The sequence below is a fragment of the Aegilops tauschii genome, chromosome 1 (assembly GCF_002575655.3).
Source record: "Aegilops tauschii subsp. strangulata cultivar AL8/78 chromosome 1, Aet v6.0, whole genome shotgun sequence".
Lineage (NCBI taxonomy): Eukaryota > Viridiplantae > Streptophyta > Magnoliopsida > Poales > Poaceae > Aegilops > Aegilops tauschii.
Genome location: NC_053035.3, coordinates 266365928 through 266393087, shown reverse-complemented (window position 1 = coordinate 266393087; position 27160 = coordinate 266365928). Strand labels below are relative to the sequence as shown.

Below are 27160 nucleotides of genomic sequence, written 5' to 3'. Positions count from 1 at the left end.
TGTTAATCACAGATTCGTGTCATTCTTGTTTTGCTTGCCATTTGCAAACCGTGCATCCGTTTCCGGTGATATTTATATCGATTTCAACCGAAATCATCTCACCTTTCCAGTGGCATGCTTGGTTTGCCAAGTTACTGCCTTGTTCATCATTTTTCTTCCGGAGCACGCATATGCATCGCATATCATATCTTGCATATAATTCATGTATTGCATCATGTTGCTTGTGCATTTCCCGTGATTGATTGTGGTTCCGTTGCTTGTGCTCTTGTTTTGGGTAGAGCCGGGAGACGAGTTCGTGAACGAGGAACCTGTTGAGTACGCTTACGAGGATCAAGCTTTCGACAACTCTGAGAACCTTGCAGGCAAGATGACCATACCCTCGAAATCACTTCTATCTTTGCTTTGCTAGTTGTTCGTTCTATTGCCATGCTGCGCTACCTACCACTTGCTATATCATGCCTCCCATATTGCCATGTCAAGCCTCTAACCATCCTTTCCTAGCAAGCCGTTGTTTGGCTAAGTTACCGCTTTTGTTCAGCCCTTCTTATAGCGTTGCTAGTTGCAGGTGAAGTTGAAGGTGGTTCCATGTTGGAACATGGATATTTTTGGAATATCAAAATATCTCTCATTTAATTAATGTGTCTATATATTTGGTAAAGGGTGGAATGCTCGGCCTTATGCCTGGTGTTTTGTTCCACTCTTGCCGCCCTAGTTTCCGTCATACCGGGATTATGTTCCTTGAGTTTGCGTTCCTTACGCGGTTGGGTGATTTATGGGACCCCCTTGACAGTTCGCCTTGAATAAAACTCCTCCAGCAAGGCCCAACCTTAGTTTTACCATTTGCCACCTAAGCCTTTTCCCCCGGGTTTTCGCGAGCCCGAGGGTCAGCTTTATTTAAACCCCCGGGCCAGTGCTCCTCTGAGTATTGGTCCAACCTGTCAGTCGCCGGTGGCCACCAGGGGCAACTCTGGGCTCGCCTATCGGAAGCTTGGACAATCCAGTGTGCCCTGAGAACAAGATATGTGCAGCTCCTATCGGGATTTGTCGGCACATTCGGGTGGCTTTGCTGGTCTTGTTTTACCATTGTCGAAATGTCTTGTAGACCGGGATTCCGAGATTGATCGGGTCTTTCCGGGAGAAGGTTTATCCTTCGTTGACCGTGAGAGCTTATAATGGGCTAAGTTGGGACACCCCTGCAGGGTATTATCTTTCGAAAGCCGTGCCCATGGTTATGAGGCAGATGGGAATTTGTTAATGTCCGGTTGTAGAGAACTTGTCACTTGACCCAATTAAAATACATCAACCGTGTGTGTAGCCGTGATGGTCTCTTCTCCGCGGAGTCCGGGAAGTGAACACGGTTTGAGTTATGCATGAACGTAAGTAGTTTCAGGATCAGTTCTTGATCATTTCTAGCTTCGCGACCATTGCGTTGCTTCTCTTCTCGCTCTCACTTGCGTATGTTAGCCACCATATATGCTTAGTGCCTGCTGCAGCTCCACCTTTTTTACACCATCCTTTCCTATAAGCTTAAATAGTCTTGATCTCGCGGGTGTGAGATTGCTGAGTCCTTGTGACTCACAGATTCTACCAAAACAGTTGCAGGTGCCGACGATGCCAGTGCAGATGATGCAATCGACCTCAAGTGGGAGTTCGACGAGGAACGTGGTCGTTACTATGTTTCGTTTCCTGATGATCAGTAGTGGAGCCCAGTTGGGACGATCGGGGATCTAGCATTTGGGGTTATCTTATTTTCATTTGGATTTTGACCGTAGTCGGTCTATGTGTGGATTTTGGATGATGTATGAATTATATTTATGTATTGTGTGAAGTGGCGATTGTAAGCCAACTCTCGTTATCCCATTCTTGTTCATTACATGGGATTGTGTGAAGATGACCCTTCTTGCGACAAAACCACAATGCGGTTATGCCTCTAAGTCGTGCCTCGACACGTGGGAGATATAGCCGCATCGTGGGCATTACAGTAGTACACTAGGACGGAGACAGTGATAGTACATATAATTAACGCCAAATAAGAGCAAGGGATCACACATGTCATTTACGACTGAAAAAAATACCATACACTAATAAACAATGCTGGTTACAGGAGGCCAGAAGAAAGATGCATCCATCGATGATGTCCACCTCCTCGACTCAGGGCGCTGGACCACCGGACGGCGGCTAAGTAGCAGCGGCTTTCATGGCCAGGTCGACGGACTTCTGAACAATGGCATCCAAAGATTCCAGCCGCTGGAAGAAGGTTGGCGTCTTTTTGTCCTCGCTGGCCTTGTAGTGTCCTACGTAGACGATTTCCTCGTAGACGTGTATGTGTAGGTCGAAGGTTTCTTGCATGGCGAGGCGTTGCGCGGCGAGCGCGGCCTCGAGGTGCACATTCTTCGTCGCGACCTCCGGCAGTTGCAGGGCCACCAGTGCTTCAAAGAGTTCGTCACCTCTAACGCCCGGATAGTTAGGCTAACGGTAAAACTCTCCTAATGATGCCATGTCATCTCTGATTACTATTGCTAATCTCTCGTTAGTTCAAAACCCGTTCAAAAGTCAAATTCAACATATGTCAAACAACAAACGTTTTCAAAAGTTGAAACAAAAATGTTCGGATAGTGCCAAATATGGCATAGGTAATTATGGTGTAGAAGACACAATTTTATAAAATACTTAAATGCCCTAAATTAAATAAAACAGAAAACGAAAAGAAATAAAACTAAAGAAAATACAAGCAGAAGACAAAAGAAAAAGAGAAAAAAGAGAAAAGGACCCAAACTGGACCAGACGGCCCAACTCACAGCCAGGCCGGCCCACCTGGCCCATCCGGCCGACCCAGCCCATTCCCCCGGTCGCTCCCTCCACTTGACTGTTCCCCCGACCAGGGTCAGAACAGGGGCGCGTCCACGCCCGACCGCGTCGCCGGCACCGACACCGGGAGGAGATAAGGCCGCCACGCCCCCGCCTCCTCGATCCCATCTCCCACTCGCCCCCGCTCTCCCCCTCGGTCCCTGCGCCTCCCCTCTCCTCAGATCCACCTCGCCGCTCCTTGCTCTGCGCCATGGCCGAGCGCCTTCCTCGCCGCCGCTTGCAGTAGACGCGACCACCGTCGCCCGTTCACCTCTCCGACGAGTCCAACAGCTCCGCCTCGCTCCTCTGCTTCGACTACACGGTTGGATCGAGCCCCGCAATGCCCACGACGCCGCCGTCTTCCTCCTCTGCTCCGACGAGCTTCGTCGCCGCTCTTCACCAACTCTGGCGACACCCCCTCTGCTGCTACTAAACCGTTCACGGGCCACCGTGTGTGCCGCTCGGTGAGCCCCCGCTGCCTCCTCTCTCTCGCGTGCGCCCTAACTTGCTGTCACCGTAGCACCCGAACACAGCGCCGGGGAGCTCGCCGCCGACGAGTCTCCGGTGACCAAATGGTCACGGGCCCGTGCCGGTTGCACTCATCGCGCCCCGTAGATCCCCCTAGCCTCTCCGTTTGTTCGCTAGCTCACCCTAGCTCCGGTCTTCTCGAGCTCCCGTATGCGTCGCCGTCCGCGCTCGTCACCGGCTGCCGTCCGGTGACCCTTTGGTCCCGGGCTCGTGCCGTTGTGCTCGCGCACGCACGTAGGCCTCGCCCCGCTCTCCAGTTTGCCCGAAACCGCCCCGTATCATCGTTGTTGTTCCCCTCCCGCAGAACCTCGCCGCCGATGAGCTCGGCGCGACCTTCTCCGGCCACCGCAGCCCGCAAGACCACCACCAACCGACGCGTCGTCGTCTTTCCGTTCTAACGCGCCCGGCCGCGATCGAAATGGTGCCCTGTGGGCGTTTTCCGACGATGCCCGAGGACACGCCGCCGCGAACGAGCTCGCCGGCGTGATTCCGACGAGTCGTCGGCCGTCGCTGAGCTGGCCTGACGCGTGGGCCCCCTTGTGTCGCTGATGGGTGGGCCTCGTTGAACCATTAACTCAGTCAGCGCTGATGTGGCTCCCCAATGTCTATGACATGCGGGCCCCACGCCATAAACAAAAAAGAATAAATAGATAAATTGCTAATTAATTAAATTAATTAATTAAAACCTTAATCTCTCACTGACTACTGGGCCCCACCCGCAAATTAAGCCATTTAGTTACGCTAAACCCCCCTGTTAATGCCCCTGACAATGACATGTGGGTCCCACTGGACCCACCTGTCTAGTTTGACTGGTCAACCGACCAGTTGACCTGCTGACATCACTCTGATGTCATGCTTGCGTCATCGTTCACTGTTCTGGATAATGTTGGATTTAAATAAATAATTAAAATCAGAAAATGATTAAATCTTTAGAAAATCATATATAATGATCCGTAACTCGGATGAAAATACTTTCTACATGAAAGTTGCTCAGAACGACGAGACGAATCCGGATACGCAGCCCGTTCATCTGCCACACATCCCTAACCTATCGAACTCGCAACTTTCCCCCTCCGGTTCATTTGTCCGAAAACGCGAAACACCGGGAATACTTTCCCGGATGTTTCCCCCCTTCGCCGGTATCACCTACTACCGCGATTGGGCACACCTAGCATCACACTTTGTCATGTCATGCATCATCATGCATTTGTTTGCATTATATTTATTGTTTCTTCCCCCTCTACTCTCGCTAGACTCCGAGACCAACGCCGCTGCTACCCAGTACGACTACGGTGTTGACGACCCCTCCTTCTTGCCAGAGCAATCAGGCAAGCCCCCCCCCCCTTGGTCACCAGATATCGCCTATTCTACTCTACTGCTTGCATTAGAGTAGTGTAGCATGTTACTGCTTTCCGTTAATCCTATTCTGCTGCATAGCCTGTCCTTTCTACTACTTTTGTTACCTTTACCTGCAATCCTACATGCTTAGTATAGGATGCTAGTATTCCATCTGTGGCCCTACATTCTTGTCCGTCAGCCTTGCTATACTATCGGGTCGTGATCACTCGGGAGGTGATCACGGGTATATACTTATATACATAATATATGATACCTGTGGTGACTAAAGTCGGGTCGGCTCGTAGGAGTACCTGCGAGTGATTCACGGATTGGGACCGAAAGGACGTTTGTCCCGACGGCCCTCTGAGTGAATCTTTGTGGCGGAGCGACAGGGCAGGTTGAGACCACCTAGGCGAGAGGTGGGCCTGGCCGTGGTCGGCGTTCGTAGTTACTTCATAATAACACGTTTAACGAGATCTTGGTATTTGATCTGAGTCTGGCCACTTGCCTATACGCACTAACCAACTATGCGGGAACAGTTATGGGCACTCGACGTCGTGGTATCAGCCGAAGCCTTCGTGACGTCAGCGACTGAGCGGCGCGCGCCAGATTGGACTGAAACGCCTACTCTTGTATAAGGGAGGCTAGGTCTGCTTCCGGCCGCGTACGCAACATGTAGGTGTGCAATGGGCGATGGGCCCAGACCCCTGCGCCATAGGATTTAGACCGGCGTGCTGACCTCTCTGTTGTGCCTAGGTGGGGCTGCGACGTGTTGATCTTCCGCGGCCGGGCATGACCCAGAAAAGTGTGTCCGGCCAAATGGGATCGAGCGTGTTGGGTAATGTGGTGCCCCTGCAGGGAAGTTTATCTATTCGAATAGCCGTGTCCCTCGGTAAAAGGACGACCCGGAGTTGTACCTTAACCTTATGACAACTAGAACCGGATACTTAATAAAACACACCCTTCCAAGTGCCAGATATAACCCGGTGATCGCTGTCTAACAGGGCGACGAGGAGGGGATCGCCGGGTAGGTTTATACTATGCGATGCTACTTGGTGAACTTACCATCTACTCTCTTCTACATGCTGCAAGATGGAGGTGGCCTGAAGCGTAGTCTTCCACAAGATTCCCCCTCTTATTCTGGCATTCTGCAGTTCAGTCCACCGATATGGCCCTTTACACATATACCCATGCATATGTAGTGTAGCTCCTTGCTTGCGAGTACTTTGGATGAGTACTCACGGTTGCTTTTCTCCCTCTTTTCCCCCTTTCCCTTCTACCTGGTTGTCGCAAACCAGATGCCGGAGCCCAGGAGCCAGATGCCACCGTCGACGACGACTCCTACTACACTGGAGGTGCCTACTACTACGTGCAGTCTGCTGATGACGACCAGGAGTAGTTTAGGAGGATCCCAGGCAGGAGGCCTGCGCCTCTTTCGATCTGTATCCCAGTTTGTGCTAGCCTTCTTAAGGCAAACTTGTTTAACTTATGTCTGTACTCAGATATTGTTGCTTCCGCTGACTCTCTATGATCGAGCACTTGTATTCGAGCCCTCGAGGCCCCTGGCTTGTATTATGATGCTTGTATGACTTATTTATGTTTTAGAGTTGTGTTGTGATATCTTCCCGTGAGTCCCTGATCTTGATCATACACGTTTGCGTGCATGATTAGTGTATGATTGAATCGGGGGCTTCACATCACCTTGGAGGACGATGATGGTGGCAGGCAATGAGGAGCCTGGGCGCGCGGGCTGGAGCAGTACGACAAGGTTGTCCGCGCGCTTCTTGACGGCGGTGAACTTGCGGATGGAGTCGACCATCATCTGGTACATGCGAGAGGCGAAGCCGGCGTCGACGAGGGCTATGACGTCGGCGGTCTCCAGCACCGTCTGGAAACTCTGCGCGGTGCGGGACCGCAGGCCGACGTCTTGGACTATCCGACACAGCCGACTGCCGCTCGCGTCCATCGACGCCATGGGTGCTTGTGTCTTCTGGTCACTTGGTCTTGGTCTTGGATTGGAGTGGCAGTGTTGCACAGAGACTAGGAGTGGATGGATTGGAGTGGTGGGGCACCTTTATATGAGAGTCCAAACTGTGTTGCATTAACATCGTGCTGGCTCCATTCTACTTCTCCAATTACTTACCTCTGCATGCTAATTGAATGCGGAGGCATCATTGACCGTTCAATGTTTCGGGAACCGCTACCCTCTGCCTCGTTGGCATTCAAGCCGTATCAACATAAATGTGTGTCAAAAAGAGACTAGTCTGTAGTAGTATACTCAATATTGTGCACCGCGACCAAGGTGGATAGGAAAACGAGAGAACTACATATTTATTTACGGTGTAGATTCACTCATTTTGCTTCGTATGTACTCATTTACGGTGTAGGCACTTGTTGAGATCTCTAGAAAGACAAATATTTAGGAACGGAGGGAGTAGTCCCTCCTTTCCAGTTTACAGGGCTATACTATTAAGAGCAAGTACAATAGTGGGCTTATAGCCTGCTTACATGGAATTTTGTCTATGTGGAGGAGAGAGACATAAAAAAGTAAGACTAGGCACAGTGGGAGTAACTTCAGTAGTAACATCGAGTGCAACTCAGCAAACTTGCTTATGTGGCAATGAGTTAATGAGGAGAGAGGTAGTTTGAGTAACTTAGCTAGTTACTGTAACATCACATGTCCCAATGCAATATGAGTCTATAACCTAATAAATGAATCTTTGCAAGACACCACACTTATGTTACTACCCACTATGAAGATACTAACATAGTCTAGGGATATGTCTATTTTCCCAGTGTATGTTACTCTCCATTGTGGCTAGTCTAATCTCATGCAAGAGCCTGGCTATATGCGTGCTCCAAGGCAGATGCAATAAATGTGAGAGATAGAGAGAAGATGAGAGGTAGATGCAATAAATGTGAGGAAAGAGATGGAGTACTAATCTTATAGCCAACCTTATAACTAAGCTTGTTGTATATGTGTTGGCTATAAATGATATGGCAACATCTTATAGTCAGCAGTTGGCTGTATTATTAACTTTTGTATGTCTCTCTCCTACACATAGGCAAAGTTGCCATGTAAGCAGGCTATAAGCCCACTATTGTACTTGCTCTGAACTGACCGTTGCATGCCGTGCTAGGTACTACATCCCACGTCTCTCATTGGTTGATTCCTATTCATGTCTAGAAACAAGAAACGTGGTCGGGTTTGTTTTGGGATTATTTGATTTTCGTAAGATGACTATTACTAGCAATCGCCACAATAACTGTAAGATCTGCATCCGACGGTGGCACCTATTGGACGCAAATAGCAGTAGAAAAGAATTGCCACAAAACTGCCACACCACGCCCCACCCCTACACAAAGACTGCCACGCGAGCGGCGCAACTGCCGTGTTCGAGTTGCGCTTGGTTCTTCGCCTCTTCGAGAAGACGAACAATGATGTTAATACTTCTACAGTATCGAATCAACGGATGCATGTCCGTCCACCGCGTGCGGGAGGGATAGCTTGTTGTAGTAAGCAAAAGCCCATCCTCGTTTGTGAGCCACCACGCGCATGGGCGAGGGAGAGGGCGTACTAGTAGTAAAATCAAGCCTCTCCTGGTTGTACGAGTTGACGCGACACATGATAGCACTGGCCCCACATGCTTGCCTCTAAACTTGGCTAAAAGACCCGCAGTGTACAATATATTGCTGCAACCTCTAACATTTACCCCACCAAAAATTAAAATATATATATTCCTGTCTTGACTAGATCAGCGTGCAAACTACAATCACCAGGATGACAGGTAGGGCTAGAAGATTATTTTAATCAAAAAATGCTTCGAGACGGCCTCATAGCATGGAGCCGACTCCAACGATTTTAAGCTTAGAGGCACGGTACATGCTATCCTAGACTATGTCACTATACTAGCTCCCCTACACATGAAACTACCACACGAGCATTCAGGTTGCGCTTAGCTCTTTGCCTCTTCGAAAAGTCGAATAATGATGGTACTACTATAGTGGAGTACTACTAGTATGCTTCTGGCCATCTGACACCGAATGAACTGCTGCATGTCCACCGCGTGCGGGAGGGAGAGCGTGTAGCGAAAGCTTCTCCTAGTCCTGCGAGCCACCACGCTCATGGGCGAGGGAGAGGGCGTTGTAATCAAACTTCTTCTTGTTGTACGAGTTGGCGCGACACATCAAAGCAGTGCACTCGATATATTTCAATAATTTGTGTTTACCGATGCATTAATTACAACGCATGCATGCATGCCTTGACTTTCCTTTTGATACTTGCATTGTTGATTTAATGCACCTTGAAGTAGTATGAATATGTGATGGTAAAACTTTCTAATGCCCCGGCCCTAAAGTGAGAGATGGTTGTGCACGAGGAGGGCGAGATCATGGCGACGGAACAGGACCCGACGATGGAGCTCTCTATGGTCTCTATGGACCTCACCTTGCTCCACTGCCCCTTGTGCCTCCGCCCCTTGAAGCCTCCAGTGTATGAGGCTCGAATACACCTCGTCCGTTCGGCTGATCGAGCAAGGTGCAGATTTCTTGATTGATGTGTTATTCGATTGATTTGTGTGGTGCAAGGGAGGGCACCTTGCCTGCGCGGACTGCCGCGGCGAGCGCCTCGGGAACCAGCGGCAGTGCCAGAAGTGCGAGCGCGGCGACAGCTTCGACGTGCGAAACACGGCGATGGACGCCGTCCTCTCCTCGGTGAGGGTGGAGTGCCCGCACAAAGGCTGTGGGCTCTACGTCACTTACCATAAGCTCGCCGATCACCAGAGCATGTGTCCGCTCATGCCCTGCAAATGCCTCGTGCCCGACTGCGGCTACGAAGGCCCGCCGCCGGCGCTCCCCCACCACATCAGCACCATGCATCACATGCCCATGCATAGGATCCAGTACGGCAAGGTGCTCCAGCTGCAAGTGCTAGTGTCGAAGCCGCGGCTCTTGCTGCTCGCGGAGGAGGACGGCCGCGTGTTTTTCTTGGTCGGGGGCGTGCTCGACATCGGTGCGCCTATCACCGTGTTGGTCGTCTGCATTAGAGCAGGGGCATCCCCACCGCCGCACTATGCGGCCAAGCTGTGGGCGAACGGCCCGCGGGGGGAGCCCAATGGCAGGACCGACGCCGTCAATGTGGAAATCGAGGTGACAAGCAGCAAGGATCCCGGCAACATCGCCGTGCAGGAGATGACCTTCTTCACACTTACGCCCAAGCTGCTGGCCGGGGCTGGGTTGTCGAGGATGGTGTCCCTTCACATTCAGATTGACAAGCTCAACTCCTAAATGATTCTACAGTGCCTTCTGTTTATCTTAGTAACATGCTAATATAGGGGTTAGCTCGGTCTAATTTAGCTTAAGAGATGGTGGGTTTTGGTGGAACGAATATTTTGTGTCTGTTGGATATAAAGATCCTTTGGGTAAGAAGTATAAGCAGCTTATATGCTTGTTTGTTGAGAAGTGTTGCATACTTCTGCGAGTTGACGCGACACATCAAAGTAGTACTACTAGTAGTAGCACTCACCCGACTGCGCACCAGGCAGACGAAGCTCGTGTCGTGTTGGTGCCGTGTGCGGCCCGCACATTAACCAAAACCTCGCGCCTCCAGCTTAGCCTCCGCATTTTAAACTTCTCAATCTCAAGGCCAAGGAGCAATGGGAACCATAGAGCCAATCGGATGGTTGAGAACACTACAATTCGTAGCTACAGATGCGTGTCTGAGAGAGGACGAGTGTGTGCGTGCACCTCTTCTCTTCGTGTATAACATACTAAACTCGGAGTACAAGTGTATGTGGGTGGCATCGACCTAGGGAGCTAGAGATGGTGCGTGCGAGAAGTCCCGAGAAAGTAGGTGTGTGCGTGGGAAAGAGGGAGAGACATGATATGTGTCGATGTAATGCGTGTGAAAAAAAGACTAGTCTATACCTCGCCACGAGGCTATTCCTGTCGAACGCCCCAATAACCGTAAGATATGTATCCGACGGTGCCAGTTATTGCATGTAGACAACAGTAGAAAAAGAAGTACCATGGCATATGCTACACCACGATCGAGAATGCGTGCCCACGTTACGCCATCCGGGAATAGTGCCGCACTTCAAAACTAGAACCGTCAATAAAGTTTGAGCTTGCATCTCGTCACATTCCAACTTACTACCACGCTATAGTTAATTGCAAACCTGTTGACATCGATCACAACCTAAACGGTTTCCCACTTAGGAGCATATAAGTACTCGGTTATAAATACTACTATGCCAAGATGACTGCACATTCCTCCTCAACTCCTCATCCACAAAAACAAACAAGTCATTCATCATCGTTCCCTTGCGTCTGCCATGGCCAGCGTGAGTTCTGGGTCGAGAGATTACCACCAGGGAGAGGCGAGCATGGAAGCGGAAGCACGAGAGATGTCCCGCCTCGCTGCGAAAGCAGCCGACATGTCCCGCCACACGACACTAGCAGCACAGAGGTCCCGCCGTGCCGCCGAAGCAGCACGGAGGTCCCGCCGCATCGTCGATGGAGCAGACTGGTCCGGCCGGGCCGCGGAAGCAGCAGCGATGTCCCACCGTGCCGCGAATGCAGCAGAGATGTCCTCCTGCGCCACGACATCCTGGGAAAATGTCTCGCGGGCAGGCGAGGACTCTTACAGGCGCATGCATGCGATCGTCCGTAGCCAGATGGATCAGATCTCCGGCTGGGCGAAGTTGCAGGACGACATGAAAGCCTCATTTGAACAGGCTACCAGCATCATCCGGCAACTAGGGGAGGGCAATGCGAAGCTCTGGGCCAAGCGCAACCTGCTGAGGGCGAAGATCACCGGAAGGGCGAAGCAGACCGAGACCGCTGCCTTGTTGAAGAGGACGGGCGTCATCATCAAGAAACTTATGGACGAGAATGCCATACTCCGCATCGAGTGCGAAAGGCTGGTGGAGGAATCCGTGGATGCTGCCAAGCAGCGTATTAAGGAAGTAGAGATCAGCGAGCCAGATCGTTGTATGCGTCTTCCTTCTTCTTTTTCCCTTGTGTATTTCGGGCGTAGCCGCGTGTGGCTTTTTTAATTATCTTCCTAAATATGTAAGACAATTATTATCCACTATCGTTGTCCTTATATATTCACCAGTCTTGCTATAAGTCGTAGTAGATGCTATATAGGTCCGTCGGATCTTACATCAAGATCCGTGAAAAACATTCTTTTCAGATTTTTTTCCTCTCTTAAATCTCAGTCGAGTGAGACATAGCCACACCATTAAATAGGGGCTCGGGCGCCATTAATGGAGACCTTGGGAGAGAGGTGGGCAGCAGATGGAGGTCAAAGGGCTCTCCACCCGATAAGCACGCGTAGGGGTCAAATACCTACCCCGCACGGCGCCTCCTAGCCAATAAAAAAAGGGGACGCATGGCGGCACGTAAATGGTAAGTAGAATGCCCACGGTTTCAATAATACTTGTGTTTCCGATTGTAACGTGACAGCACTTGTTCCCCAATGACTTTGTTGATTGTTAATGTGTGCGCCTTCGCAAATCGGATAGCAAAATTACCATGGCATGTTGGTGCCATGTCATGACACCAAGCGAAGTTTCATGATTTTCATGCATGTTTTGGATTTATAGGAATTAAAAACCAAGTTTCTCAATGTTTTCGGCCGAGCCACGACACCCAGATGTTTGAATTTCATTCCCATTTCTTGCATGGGACCTAGAAATTTACCCGAGGATACACATGTGATTTTTCAACCAACTTTGGTGCACTGGAGCATGTGCCTGTAGTTCAAATTTGAATTATGCACATTAAATGACCAGAAACTCAATTAATGTATAAAAAGGCCAAATGAACCCGGAATAATTCCAAAATTTAACACGACACTCATATAGTTCTATGTTGCCTCTGTAAAGAAAATCAGGGGGCAGCATATATTGTTTCGCACGGAAAGGTGACACGTTCCCTCTCAGAACCACGAGCCTTCTTGGGAGAAGCTCCGGTTTGCAAGAAGCTTATACCAAAACTTGTTCCAATTCGGCCAAAACTTTTACCACAGCATGTTAGTACCATGACATGACACCATGCCAAGTTTCATGATTTTTAGGCGTGTTTTGGATTTACAAAAATTTTAAAGCCAAGTTTCTCAATGTTCTCGGCCTAGCCATGACGCCCAGATGTTTGAATTTCATTCCCATTTCTTGCATGGGACCTAGAAATTCACCCGAGGACACACATGTTATTTTTCAACCAACTTTGGTGCACTGGAGCATGTGCTTGTAGTTCAAATTTGAATTATGCACATTAAATGACCAGAAACTTAATTAATGTATAAAAAGGCCAAACAAACCCGGAATAATCCCAAAATTTAACACGACACTCATATAGTTCTATGTTGCGTCGGTAAAGAAAATTAAGGGGGGCAACGTATATCGTTTCACACACAAAGGTGACATGTTCCCTCTCAGAACCACGAGCCTTCTTGAGAGAAGCTCTAGTTTGCAAGAAGCTTGTACCAAAACTTGTTCCAATTCGGCCAATTTTTTTTACCACAACATTTTAGTGCCAAGACATGACACCATGCCAAGTTTCATGATTTACAGGAATTTAAAAACCGAGTTTCTCAATGTTCTCGGCCGAGTCACGATGCCCAGATGTTTGAATTTCATTCCCATTTCTTGCATGGGACCTAGAAATTCACCCAAGGACACACATGTGATTTTTCAACCAACTTTGGTGCACCGGAGCATGTGCTTGCAGTTCAAATTTGAATTATGCACATTAAATGTCCAAAAACTCAATTAATGTATAAAAAGGCCAAATGAACCGGGAATAATTCAAAAATTTAACAGGGCACTCATACAGTTCTATGTTGCCTCTATTAGGAAAAGCAGGGGGAGGCAGGGTATATCGTTTCTCGGGACCACGAGGCTTGTTGAGAGAATCTCCGGTTTGCAAGAAGCTTATATCAAAACTTGTCCTAATTCGGCCAAAAATTATACATATGAAAACAGGGTTTAGATTATCCCGAACATCTCGCTACCTAGACAAATGTATTGTGATTTGAATTCAACATAAAATGGATACAAATATTTAAATTGGAGATCGTATGGTACATGTAGTTCATAGTAAAATATGATTACTACTATATGCATGTTTTCTGTTATCAAGATAATATTTAAATGATGGTATAAATTGACAACAATCGTATTCAAATAAGGAAAATTGATTCAAATTTAGTCCACATGGTAGACGACAATATATATGTTCATAGGGTGGAGTAAAATGTTCATATAAGATGGAAGATCAAAATGTAGGACTACGTCCATTATAAACCGCAAGATCATCTAACGATATATTCGAATTCAACATAACATGGATTCAAAAATTGAAATTCGAGATCCTAGCATTTGTAATCATATAAAAAGGGACATGACTCTTTCTTGTGGTGGGAATTAAGTTGTTTTTTTGTTGTTGTTGAGGGAAGTGCGAATTGATTTGGTACAGGCTAATCTTGTTCTCCCGATTTCTTTACATTTTTCTTGTAGTATTTTCAATGGCATTTATAGCAATATAGTAAAAGGGGACATGACTCTCTTGTGTCTTGTTTGGATTGTTTTATTTTGTACCCGTTAAGTTTGTTCTGTCGAGCATGGAATCCGCGCCTTGTTATCTTGAAATTTTCAAGCTCGAGTATATTTTGTCTCTTCTGCTGTGAAACTCCCGCCTCTTCAACCCGCGTCGCAACTGCCGTGTTCGAGTTGCGCTTGGTTCTTCGCCTCTTCGAGAAGACGAACAATGATGTTAATACTTCTACAGTATCGAATCAACGGATGCATGTCCGTCCACCGCGTGCGGGAGGGATAGCTTGTTGTAGTAAGCAAAAGCCCATCCTCGTTTGTGAGCCACCACGCGCATGGGCGAGGGAGAGGGCGTACTAGTAGTAAAATCAAGCCTCTCCTGGTTGTACGAGTTGACGCGACACATCATAGCACTGGCCCCACATGCTTGCCTCTAAACTTGGCTAAAAGACCCGCAGTGTACAATATATTGCTGCAACCTCTAACATTTACCCCACCAAAAATTAAAATATATATTCCTGTCTTGACTAGATCAGCATGCAAACTACAATCACCAGGATGACAGGTAGGGCTAGAAGATTATTTTAATCAAAAAATGCTTCGAGACGGCCTCATAGCATGGAGCCGACTCCAACGATTTTAAGCTTAGAGGCACGGTACATGCTATCCTAGACTATGTCACTATACTAGCTCCCCTACACATGAAACTGCCACACGAGCATTCAGGTTGCGCATGGCTCTTTGCCTCTTCGAAAAGTCGAATAATGATGGTACTACTATAGTGGAGTACTACTAGTATGCTTCTGGCCATCTGACACCGAATGAACTGCTGCATGTCCACCGCGTGCGGGAGGGAGAGCGTGTAGCGAAAGCTTCTCCTAGTCCTGCGAGCCACCACGCTCATGGGCGAGGGAGAGGGCGTTGTAATCAAACTTCTTCTTGTTGTACGAGTTGGCGCGACACATCAAAGCAGTGCACTCGATATATTTCAATAATTTGTGTTTACCGATGCATTAATTACAACGCATGCATGCATTCCGTGACTTTCCTTTTGATACTTGCATTGTTGATTTAATGCACCTTGAAGTAGTATGAATATGTGATGGTAAAACTTTCTAATGCCCCGGCCCTAAAGTGAGAGATGGTTGTGCACGAGGAGGGCGAGATCATGGCGACGGAACAGGACCCGACGATGGAGCTCTCTATGGTCTCTATGGACCTCACCTTGCTCCACTGCCCCTTGTGCCTCCGCCCCTTGAAGCCTCCAGTGTATGAGGTTCGAATACACCTCGTCCGTTCGGCTGATCGAGCAAGGTGCAGGTTTCTTGATTGATGTGTTATTCGATTGATTTGTGTGGTGCAAGGGAGGGCACCTTGCCTGCGCGGACTGCCGCGGCGAGCGCCTCGGGAACCAGCGGCAGTGCCAGAAGTGCGAGCGCGGCGACAGCTTCGACGTGCGAAACACGGCGATGGACGCCGTCCTCTCCTCGGTGAGGGTGGAGTGCCCGCACAAAGGCTGTGGGCTCTACGTCACTTACCATAAGCTCGCCGATCACCAGAGCATGTGTCCGCTCATGCCCTGCAAATGCCTCGTGCCCGACTGCGGCTATGAAGGCCCGCCGCCGGCGCTCCCCCACCACATCAGCACCATGCATCACATGCCCATGCATAGGATCCAGTACGGCAAGGTGCTCCAGCTGCAAGTGCTAGTGTCGAAGCCGTGGCTCTTGCTGCTCGCGGAGGAGGACGGCCGCGTGTTTTTCTTGGTCGGGGGCGTGCTCGACATCGGTGCGCCTATCACCGTGTTGGTCGTCTGCATTAGAGCAGGGGCATCCCCACCGCCGCACTACGCGGCCAAGCTGTGCGCAAACGGCCCGCGGGGGGAGCCCAATGGCAGGACCGACGCCGTCAATGTGGAAATCGAGGTGACAAGCAGCAAGGATCCCGGCAACATCGCCGTGCAGGAGATGACCTTCTTCACACTTACGCCCAAGCTGCTGGCCGGGGCTGGGTTGTCGAGGATGGTGTCCCTTCACATTCAGATTGACAAGCTCACCTCCTAAATGATTCTACAGTGCCTTCTATTTATCTTAGTAACATGCTAACATAGGGGTTAGCTCGGTCTAATTTAGCTTAAGAGATGGTGGGTTTTGGTGGAACGAATATTTTGTGTCTGTTGGATATAAAGATCCTCTGGGTAAGAAGTATAAGCAGCTTATATGCTTGTTTGTTGAGAAGTGTTGCATACTTCTGCGAGTTGACGCGACACATCAAAGTAGTACTACTAGTAGTAGCACTCACCCGACTGCGCACCAGGCGGACGAAGCTCGTGTCGTGTTGGTGCCGTGTGCGGCCCGCACATTAACCAAAACCTCGCGCCTCCAGCTTAGCCTCCGCATTTTAAACTTCTCAATCTCAAGGCCAAGGAGCAATGGGAACCATAGAGCCAATCAGATGGTTGAGAACACTACAATTCGTAGCTACAGATGCGTGTCTGAGAGAGGACGAGTGTGTGCGTGCACCTCTTCTCTTCGTGTATAACATACTAAACTCGGAGTACAAGTGTATGTGGGTGGCATCGACCTAGGGAGCTAGAGATGGTGCGTGCGAGAAGTCCCGAGAAAGTAGGTGTGTGCGTGGGAAAGAGGGAGAGACATGATATGTGTCGATGTAATGCGTGTGAAAAAAAGACTAGTCTATACCTCGCCACGAGGCTATTCCTGTCGAACGCCCCAATAACCGTAAGATATGTATCCGACGGTGCCAGTTATTGCATGTAGACAACAGTAGAAAAAGAAGTACCATGGCATATGCTACACCACGATCGAGAATGCGTGCCCACGTTACGCCATCCGGGAATAGTGCCACACTTCGAAACTAGAACCGTCAATAAAGTTTGAGCTTGCATCTCGTCACATTCCAACTTACTACCACGCTATAGTTAATTGCAAACCTGTTGACATCGATCACAACCTAAACGGTTTCCCACTTAGGAGCATATTAGTACTCGGTTATAAATACTACTATGCCAAGATGACTGCACATTCCTCCTCAACTCCTCATCCACAAAAACAAACAAGTCATTCATCATCGTTCCCTTGCGTCTGCCATGGCCAGCGTGAGTTCTGGGTCGAGAGATTACCACCAGGGAGAGGCGAGCATGGAAGCAGAAGCACGAGAGATGTCCCGCCTCGCTGCGAAAGCAGCCGACATGTCCCGCCACACGACACTAGCAGCACAGAGGTCCCGCCGTGCCGCCGAAGCAGCACGGAGGTCCCGCCGCGCCGTCGATGGAGCAGACTGGTCCGGCCGGGCCGCGGAAGCAGCAGCGATGTCCCACCGTGCCGCGAATGCAGCAGAGATGTCCTCCTGCGCCACGACATCCTGGGAAAATGTCTCGCGGGCAGGCGAGGACTCTTACAGGCGCATGCATGCGATCGTCCGTAGCCAGATGGATCAGATCTCCGGCTGGGCGAAGTTGCAGGACGACATGAAAGCCTCGTTTGAACAGGCTACCAGCATCATCCGGCAACTAGGGGAGGGCAATGCGAAGCTCTGGGCCAAGCGCAACCTGCTGAGGGCGAAGATCACCGGAAGGGCGAAGCAGACCGAGACCGCTGCCTTGTTGAAGAGGACGGGCGTCATCATCAAGAAACTTATGGACGAGAATGCCATACTCCGCATCGAGTGCGAAAGGCTGGTGGAGGAATCCGTGGATGCTGCCAAGCAGCGTATTAAGGAAGTAGAGATCAGCGAGCCAGATCGTTGTATGCGTCTTCCTTCTTCTTTTTCCCTTGTGTATTTCGGGCGTAGCCGCGTGTGGCTTTTTTAATTATCTTCCTAAATATGTAAGACAATTATTATCCACTATCGTTGTCCTTATATATTCACCAGTCTTGCTATAAGTCGTAGTAGATGCTATATAGGTCCGTCGGATCTTACATCAAGATCCGTGAAAAACATTCTTTTTAGATTTTTTTCCTCTCTTAAATCTCAGTCGAGTGAGACATAGCCACACCATTAAATAGGGGCTCGGGCGCCATTAATGGAGACCTTGGGAGAGAGGTGGGCAGCAGATGGAGGTCAAAGGGCTCTCCACCCGATAAGCACGCGTAGGGGTCAAATACCTACCCCGCACGGCGCCTCCTAGCCAATAAAAAAAGGGGACGCATGGCGGCACGTAAATGGTAAGTAGAATGCCCACGGTTTCAATAATACTTGTGTTTCCGATTGTAACGTGACAGCACTTGTTCCCCAATGACTTTGTTGATTGTTAATGTGTGCGCCTTCGCAAATCGGATAGCAAAATTACCATGGCATGTTGGTGCCATGTCATGACACCAAGCGAAGTTTCATGATTTTCATGCATGTTTTGGATTTATAGGAATTAAAAACCAAGTTTCTCAATGTTTTCGGCCGAGCCACGACACCCAGATGTTTGAATTTCATTCCCATTTCTTGCATGGGACCTAGAAATTTACCCGAGGATACACATGTGATTTTTCAACCAACTTTGGTGCACTGGAGCATGTGCCTGTAGTTCAAATTTGAATTATGCACATTAAATGACCAGAAACTCAATTAATGTATAAAAAGGCCAAATGAACCCGGAATAATTCCAAAATTTAACACGACACTCATATAGTTCTATGTTGCCTCTGTAAAGAAAATCAGGGGGCAGCATATATTGTTTCGCACGGAAAGGTGACACGTTCCCTCTCAGAACCACGAGCCTTCTTGGGAGAAGCTCCGGTTTGCAAGAAGCTTATACCAAAACTTGTTCCAATTCGGCCAAAACTTTTACCACAGCATGTTAGTACCATGACATGACACCATGCCAAGTTTCATGATTTTTAGGCGTGTTTTGGATTTACAAAAATTTTAAAGCCAAGTTTCTCAATGTTCTCGGCCTAGCCATGACGCCCAGATGTTTGAATTTCATTCCCATTTCTTGCATGGGACCTAGAAATTCACCCGAGGACACACATGTTATTTTTCAACCAACTTTGGTGCACTGGAGCATGTGCTTGTAGTTCAAATTTGAATTATGCACATTAAATGACCAGAAACTTAATTAATGTATAAAAAGGCCAAACAAACCCGGAATAATCCCAAAATTTAACACGACACTCATATAGTTCTATGTTGCGTCGGTAAAGAAAATTAAGGGGGGCAACGTATATCGTTTCACACACAAAGGTGACATGTTCCCTCTCAGAACCACGAGCCTTCTTGAGAGAAGCTCTAGTTTGCAAGAAGCTTGTACCAAAACTTGTTCCAATTCGGCCAATTTTTTTACCACAACATTTTAGTGCCAAGACATGACACCATGCCAAGTTTCATGATTTACAGGAATTTAAAAACCGAGTTTCTCAATGTTCTCGGCCGAGTCACGATGCCCAGATGTTTGAATTTCATTCCCATTTCTTGCATGGGACCTAGAAATTCACCCAAGGACACACATGTGATTTTTCAACCAACTTTGGTGCACCGGAGCATGTGCTTGCAGTTCAAATTTGAATTATGCACATTAAATGTCCAAAAACTCAATTAATGTATAAAAAGGCCAAATGAACCGGGAATAATTCAAAAATTTAACAGGGCACTCATACAGTTCTATGTTGCCTCTATTAGGAAAAGCAGGGGGAGGCAGGGTATATCGTTTCTCGGGACCACGAGGCTTGTTGAGAGAATCTCCGGTTTGCAAGAAGCTTATATCAAAACTTGTCCTAATTCGGCCAAAAATTATACATATGAAAACAGGGTTTAGATTATCCCGAACATCTCGCTACCTAGACAAATGTATTGTGATTTGAATTCAACATAAAATGGATACAAATATTTAAATTGGAGATCGTATGGTACATGTAGTTCATAGTAAAATATGATTACTACTATATGCATGTTTTCTGTTATCAAGATAATATTTAAATGATGGTATAAATTGACAACAATCGTATTCAAATAAGGAAAATTGATTCAAATTTAGTCCATATGGTAGACGACAATATATATGTTCATAGGGTGGAGTAAAATGTTCATATAAGATGGAAGATCAAAATGTAGGACTACGTCCATTATAAACCGCAAGATCATCTAACGATATATTCGAATTCAACATAACATGGATTCAAAAATTGAAATTCGAGATCCTAGCATTTGTAATCATATAAAAAGGGACATGACTCTTTCTTGTGGTGGGAATTAAGTTGTTTTTTTGTTGTTGTTGAGGGAAGTGCGAATTGATTTGGTACAGGCTAATCTTGTTCTCCCGATTTCTTTACATTTTTCTTGTAGTATTTTCAATGGCATTTATAGCAATATAGTAAAAGGGGACATGACTCTCTTGTGTCTTGTTTGGATTGTTTTATTTTGTACCCGTTAAGTTTGTTCTGTCGAGCATGGAATCCGCGCCTTGTTATCTTGAAATTTTCAAGCTCGAGTATATTTTGTCTCTTCTGCTGTGAAACTCCCGCCTCTTCAACCCGCGTCGCAACTGCCGTGTTCGAGTTGCGCTTGGTTCTTCGCCTCTTCGAGAAGACGAACAATGATGTTAATACTTCTACAGTATCGAATCAACGGATGCATGTCCGTCCACCGCGTGCGGGAGGGATAGCTTGTTGTAGTAAGCAAAAGCCCATCCTCGTTTGTGAGCCACCACGCGCATGGGCGAGGGAGAGGGCGTACTAGTAGTAAAATCAAGCCTCTCCTGGTTGTACGAGTTGACGCGACACATCATAGCACTGGCCCCACATGCTTGCCTCTAAACTTGGCTAAAAGACCCGCAGTGTACAATATATTGCTGCAACCTCTAACATTTACCCCACCAAAAATTAAAATATATATTCCTGTCTTGACTAGATCAGCATGCAAACTACAATCACCAGGATGACAGGTAGGGCTAGAAGATTATTTTAATCAAAAAATGCTTCGAGACGGCCTCATAGCATGGAGCCGACTCCAACGATTTTAAGCTTAGAGGCACGGTACATGCTATCCTAGACTATGTCACTATACTAGCTCCCCTACACATGAAACTGCCACACGAGCATTCAGGTTGCGCATGGCTCTTTGCCTCTTCGAAAAGTCGAATAATGATGGTACTACTATAGTGGAGTACTACTAGTATGCTTCTGGCCATCTGACACCGAATGAACTGCTGCATGTCCACCGCGTGCGGGAGGGAGAGCGTGTAGCGAAAGCTTCTCCTAGTCCTGCGAGCCACCACGCTCATGGGCGAGGGAGAGGGCGTTGTAATCAAACTTCTTCTTGTTGTACGAGTTGGCGCGACACATCAAAGCAGTGCACTCGATATATTTCAATAATTTGTGTTTACCGATGCATTAATTACAACGCATGCATGCATTCCGTGACTTTCCTTTTGATACTTGCATTGTTGATTTAATGCACCTTGAAGTAGTATGAATATGTGATGGTAAAACTTTCTAATGCCCCGGCCCTAAAGTGAGAGATGGTTGTGCACGAGGAGGGCGAGATCATGGCGACGGAACAGGACCCGACGATGGAGCTCTCTATGGTCTCTATGGACCTCACCTTGCTCCACTGCCCCTTGTGCCTCCGCCCCTTGAAGCCTCCAGTGTATGAGGTTCGAATACACCTCGTCCGTTCGGCTGATCGAGCAAGGTGCAGGTTTCTTGATTGATGTGTTATTCGATTGATTTGTGTGGTGCAAGGGAGGGCACCTTGCCTGCGCGGACTGCCGCGGCGAGCGCCTCGGGAACCAGCGGCAGTGCCAGAAGTGCGAGCGCGGCGACAGCTTCGACGTGCGAAACACGGCGATGGACGCCGTCCTCTCCTCGGTGAGGGTGGAGTGCCCGCACAAAGGCTGTGGGCTCTACGTCACTTACCATAAGCTCGCCGATCACCAGAGCATGTGTCCGCTCATGCCCTGCAAATGCCTCGTGCTCGACTGCGGCTATGAAGGCCCGCCGCCGGCGCTCCCCCACCACATCAGCACCATGCATCACATGCCCATGCATAGGATCCAGTACGGCAAGGTGCTCCAGCTGCAAGTGCTAGTGTCGAAGCCGCGGCTCTTGCTGCTCGCGGAGGAGGACGGCCGCGTGTTTTTCTTGGTCGGGGGCGTGCTCGACATCGGTGCGCCTATCGCCGTGTTGGTCGTCTGCATTAGAGCAGGGGCATCCCCACCGCCGCACTACGCGGCCAAGCTGTGGGCAAACGGCCCGCGGGGGGAGCCCAATGGCAGGACCGACGCCGTCAATGTGGAAATCGAGGTGACAAGCAGCAAGGATCCCGGCAACATCGCCGTGCAGGAGATGACCTTCTTCACACTTACGCCCAAGCTGCTGGCCGGGGCTGGGTTGTCGAGGATGGTGTCCCTTCACATTCAGATTGACAAGCTCACCTCCTAAATGATTCTACAGTGCCTTCTATTTATCTTAGTAACATGCTAATATAGGGGTTAGCTCGGTCTAATTTAGCTTAAGAGATGGTGGGTTTTGGTGGAATGAATATTTTGTGTCTGTTGGATATAAAGATCCTTTGGGTAAGAAGTATAAGCAGCTTATATGCTTGTTTGTTGAGAAGTGTTGCATACTTCTGCGAGTTGACGCGACACATCAAAGTAGTACTACTAGTAGTAGCACTCACCCGACTGCGCACCAGGCGGACGAAGCTCGTGTCGTGTTGGTGCCGTGTGCGGCCCGCACATTAACCAAAACCTCGCGCCTCCAGCTTAGCCTCCGCATTTTAAACTTCTCAATCTCAAGGGCAAGGAGCAATGGGAACCATAGAGCCAATCGGATGGTTGAGAACACTACAATTCATAGCTACAGATGCGTGTCTGAGAGAGGACGAGTGTGTGCGTGCACCTCTTCTCTTCGTGTATAACATACTAAAATCGGAGTACAAGTGTATGTGGGTGGCATCGACCTAGGGAGCTAGAGATGGTGCGTGCGAGAAGTCCCGAGAAAGTAGGTGTGTGCGTGGGAAAGAGGGAGAGACATGATATGTGTCGATGTAATGCGTGTGAAAAAAAGACTAGTCTATACCTCGCCACGAGGCTATTCCTGTCGAACGCCCCAATAACCGTAAGATATGTATCCGACGGTGCCAGTTATTGCATGTAGACAACAGTGGAAAAAGAAGTACCATGGCATATGCTACACCACGATCGAGAATGCGTGCCCACGTTACGCCATCCGGGAATAGTGCCGCACTTCGAAACTAGAACCGTCAATAAAGTTTGAGCTTGCATCTCGTCACATTCCAACTTACTACCACGCTATAGTTAATTGCAAACCTGTTGACATCGATCACAACCTAAACGGTTTCCCACTTAGGAGCATATTAGTACTCGGTTATAAATACTACTATGCCAAGATGACTGCACATTCCTCCTCAACTCCTCATCCACAAAAACAAACAAGTCATTCATCATCGTTCCCTTGCGTCTGCCATGGCCAGCGTGAGTTCTGGGTCGAGAGATTACCACCAGGGAGAGGCGAGCATGGAAGCGGAAGCACGAGAGATGTCCCGCCTCGCTGCGAAAGCAGCCGACATGTCCCGCCACACGACACTAGCAGCACAGAGGTCCCGCCGTGCCGCCGAAGCAGCACGGAGGTCCCGCCGCGCCGTCGATGGAGCAGACTGGTCCGGCCGGGCCGCGGAAGCAGCAGCGATGTCCCACCGTGCCGCGAATGCAGCAGAGATGTCCTCCTGCGCCACGACATCCTGGGAAAATGTCTCGCGGGCAGGCGAGGACTCTTACAGGCGCATGCATGCGATCGTCCGTAGCCAGATGGATCAGATCTCCGGCTGGGCGAAGTTGCAGGACGACATGAAAGCCTCATTTGAACAGGCTACCAGCATCATCCGGCAACTAGGGGAGGGCAATGCGAAGCTCTGGGCCAAGCGCAACCTGCTGAGGGCGAAGATCACCGGAAGGGCGAAGCAGACTGAGACCGCTGCCTTGTTGAAGAGGACGGGCGTCATCATCAAGAAACTTATGGACGAGAATGCCATACTCCGCATCGAGTGCGAAAGGCTGGTGGAGGAATCCGTGGATGCTGCCAAGCAGCGTATTAAGGAAGTAGAGATCAGCGAGCCAGATCGTTGTATGCGTCTTCCTTCTTCTTTTTCCCTTGTGTATTTCGGGCGTAGCCGCGTGTGGCTTTTTTAATTATCTTCCTAAATATGTAAGACAATTATTATCCACTATCGTTGTCCTTATATATTCACCAGTCTTGCTATAAGTCGTAGTAGATGCTATATAGGTCCGTCGGATCTTACATCAAGATCCGTGAAAAACATTCTTTTCAGATTTTTTTCCTCTCTTAAATCTCAGTCGAGTGAGACATAGCCACACCATTAAATAGGGGCTCGGGCGCCATTAATGGAGACCTTGGGAGAGAGGTGGGCAGCAGATGGAGGTCAAAGGGCTCTCCACCCGATAAGCACGCGTAGGGGTCAAATACCTACCCCGCACGGCGCCTCCTAGCCAATAAAAAAAGGGGACGCATGGCGGCACGTAAATGGTAAGTAGAATGCCCACGGTTTCAATAATACTTGTGTTTCCGATTGTAACGTGACAGCACTTGTTCCCCAATGACTTTGTTGATTGTTAATGTGTGCGCCTTCACAAATCGGATAGCAAAATTACCATGGCATGTTGGTGCCATGTCATGACACCAAGCGAAGTTTCATGATTTTCATGCATGTTTTGGATTTATAGGAATTAAAAAACCAAGTTTCTCAATGTTTTCGGCCGAGCCACGACACCCAGATGTTTGAATTTCATTCCCATTTCTTGCATGGGACCTAGAAATTTACCCGAGGATACACATGTGATTTTTCAACCAACTTTGGTGCACTGGAGCATGTGCCTGTAGTTCAAATTTGAATTATGCACATTAAATGACCAGAAACTCAATTAATGTATAAAAAGGCCAAATGAACCCGGAATAATTCCAAAATTTAACACGACACTCATATAGTTCTATGTTGCCTCTGTAAAGAAAATCAGGGGGCAGCATATATCGTTTCGCACGGAAAGGTGACACGTTCCCTCTCAGAACCACGAGCCTTCTTGGGAGAAGCTTCGGTTTGCAAGAAGCTTATACCAAAACTTGTTCCAATTCGGCCAAAACTTTTACCACAGCATGTTAGTACCATGACATGACACCATGCCAAGTTTCATGATTTTTAGGCGTGTTTTGGATTTACAAAATTTTTAAAGCCAAGTTTCTCAATGTTCTCGGCCTAGCCATGACGCCCAGATGTTTGAATTTCATTCCCATTTCTTGCATGGGACCTAGAAATTCACCCGAGGACACACATGTTATTTTTCAACCAACTTTGGTGCACTGGAGCATGTGCTTGTAGTTCAAATTTGAATTATGCACATTAAATGACCAGAAACTTAATTAATGTATAAAAAGGCCAAACAAACCCGGAATAATCCCAAAATTTAACACGACACTCATATAGTTCTATGTTGCGTCGGTAAAGAAAATTAAGGGGGGCAACGTATATCGTTTCACACACAAAGGTGACATGTTCCCTCTCAGAACCACGAGCCTTCTTGAGAGAAGCTCTAGTTTGCAAGAAGCTTGTACCAAAACTTGTTCCAATTCGGCCAATTTTTTTACCACAACATTTTAGTGCCAAGACATGACACCATGCCAAGTTTCATGATTTACAGGAATTTAAAAACCGAGTTTCTCAATGTTCTCGGCCGAGTCACGATGCCCAGATGTTTGAATTTCATTCCCATTTCTTGCATGGGACCTAGAAATTCACCCAAGGACACACATGTGATTTTTCAACCAACTTTGGTGCACCGGAGCATGTGCTTGCAGTTCAAATTTGAATTATGCACATTAAATGTCCAGAAACTCAATTAATGTATAAAAAGGCCAAATGAACCGGGAATAATTCAAAAATTTAACAGGGCACTCATACAGTTCTATGTTGCCTCTATTAGGAAAAGCAGGGGGAGGCAGGGTATATCGTTTCTCGGGACCACGAGGCTTGTTGAGAGAATCTCCGGTTTGCAAGAAGCTTATATCAAAACTTGTCCTAATTCGGCCAAAAATTATACATATGAAAACAGGGTTTAGATTATCCCGAACATCTCGCTACCTAGACAAATGTATTGTGATTTGAATTCAACATAAAATGGATACAAATATTTAAATTGGAGATCGTATGGTACATGTAGTTCATAGTAAAATATGATTACTACTATATGCATGTTTTCTGTTATCAAGATAATATTTAAATGATGGTATAAATTGACAACAATCGTATTCAAATAAGGAAAATTGATTCAAATTTAGTCCATATGGTAGACGACAATATATATGTTCATAGGGTGGAGTAAAATGTTCATATAAGATGGAAGATCAAAATGTAGGACTACGTCCATTATAAACCGCAAGATCATCTAACGATATATTCGAATTCAACATAACATGGATTCAAAAATTGAAATTCGAGATCCTAGCATTTGTAATCATATAAAAAGGGACATGACTCTTTCTTGTGGTGGGAATTAAGTTGTTTTTTTGTTGTTGTTGAGGGAAGTGCGAATTGATTTGGTACAGGCTAATCTTGTTCTCCCGATTTCTTTACATTTTTCTTGTAGTATTTTCAATGGCATTTATAGCAATATAGTAAAAGGGGACATGACTCTCTTGTGTCTTGTTTGGATTGTTTTATTTTGTACCCGTTAAGTTTGTTCTGTCGAGCATGGAATCCGCGCCTTGTTATCTTGAAATTTTCAAGCTCGAGTATATTTTGTCTCTTCTGCTGTGAAACTCCCGCCTCTTCAACCCGCAACCCAGACACGCGAAATCCCCCTTCTACCCCTCAGCCGGAAATGCCGCCTCGATGTCGCGTGGTCAAAACCG

General features: G+C 47.8%; 3 protein-coding genes across 3 annotated transcripts; all 3 read left to right on the top strand.

Annotated features, from left to right (window-relative positions):
- Positions 1-9077: 9077 nt before the first annotated feature.
- Positions 9078-9999, top strand: LOC141039325 (E3 ubiquitin-protein ligase SINA-like 10). The gene is made up of 2 exons (XM_073506684.1): positions 9078-9142; positions 9294-9999. The coding sequence occupies exons 1-2, from the start codon at positions 9078-9080 to the stop codon at positions 9997-9999; spliced, it is 771 nt and encodes a 256-aa protein (XP_073362785.1).
- A 5409-nt stretch (positions 10000-15408) lies between these two features.
- On the top strand, positions 15409-16431 carry LOC141039324 (E3 ubiquitin-protein ligase SINA-like 10). Its single transcript, XM_073506683.1, has 2 exons — positions 15409-15473; positions 15625-16431. The coding sequence occupies exons 1-2, from the start codon at positions 15409-15411 to the stop codon at positions 16328-16330; spliced, it is 771 nt and encodes a 256-aa protein (XP_073362784.1). The 3' UTR covers positions 16331-16431.
- Positions 16432-21738: 5307 nt separating this feature from the next.
- Positions 21739-22660, top strand: LOC109778011 (E3 ubiquitin-protein ligase SINA-like 10). Its single transcript, XM_073506682.1, has 2 exons — positions 21739-21803; positions 21955-22660. Exons 1-2 carry the CDS (start codon positions 21739-21741, stop codon positions 22658-22660), a joined length of 771 nt encoding a protein of 256 aa, XP_073362783.1.
- Positions 22661-27160: the final 4500 nt, after the last annotated feature.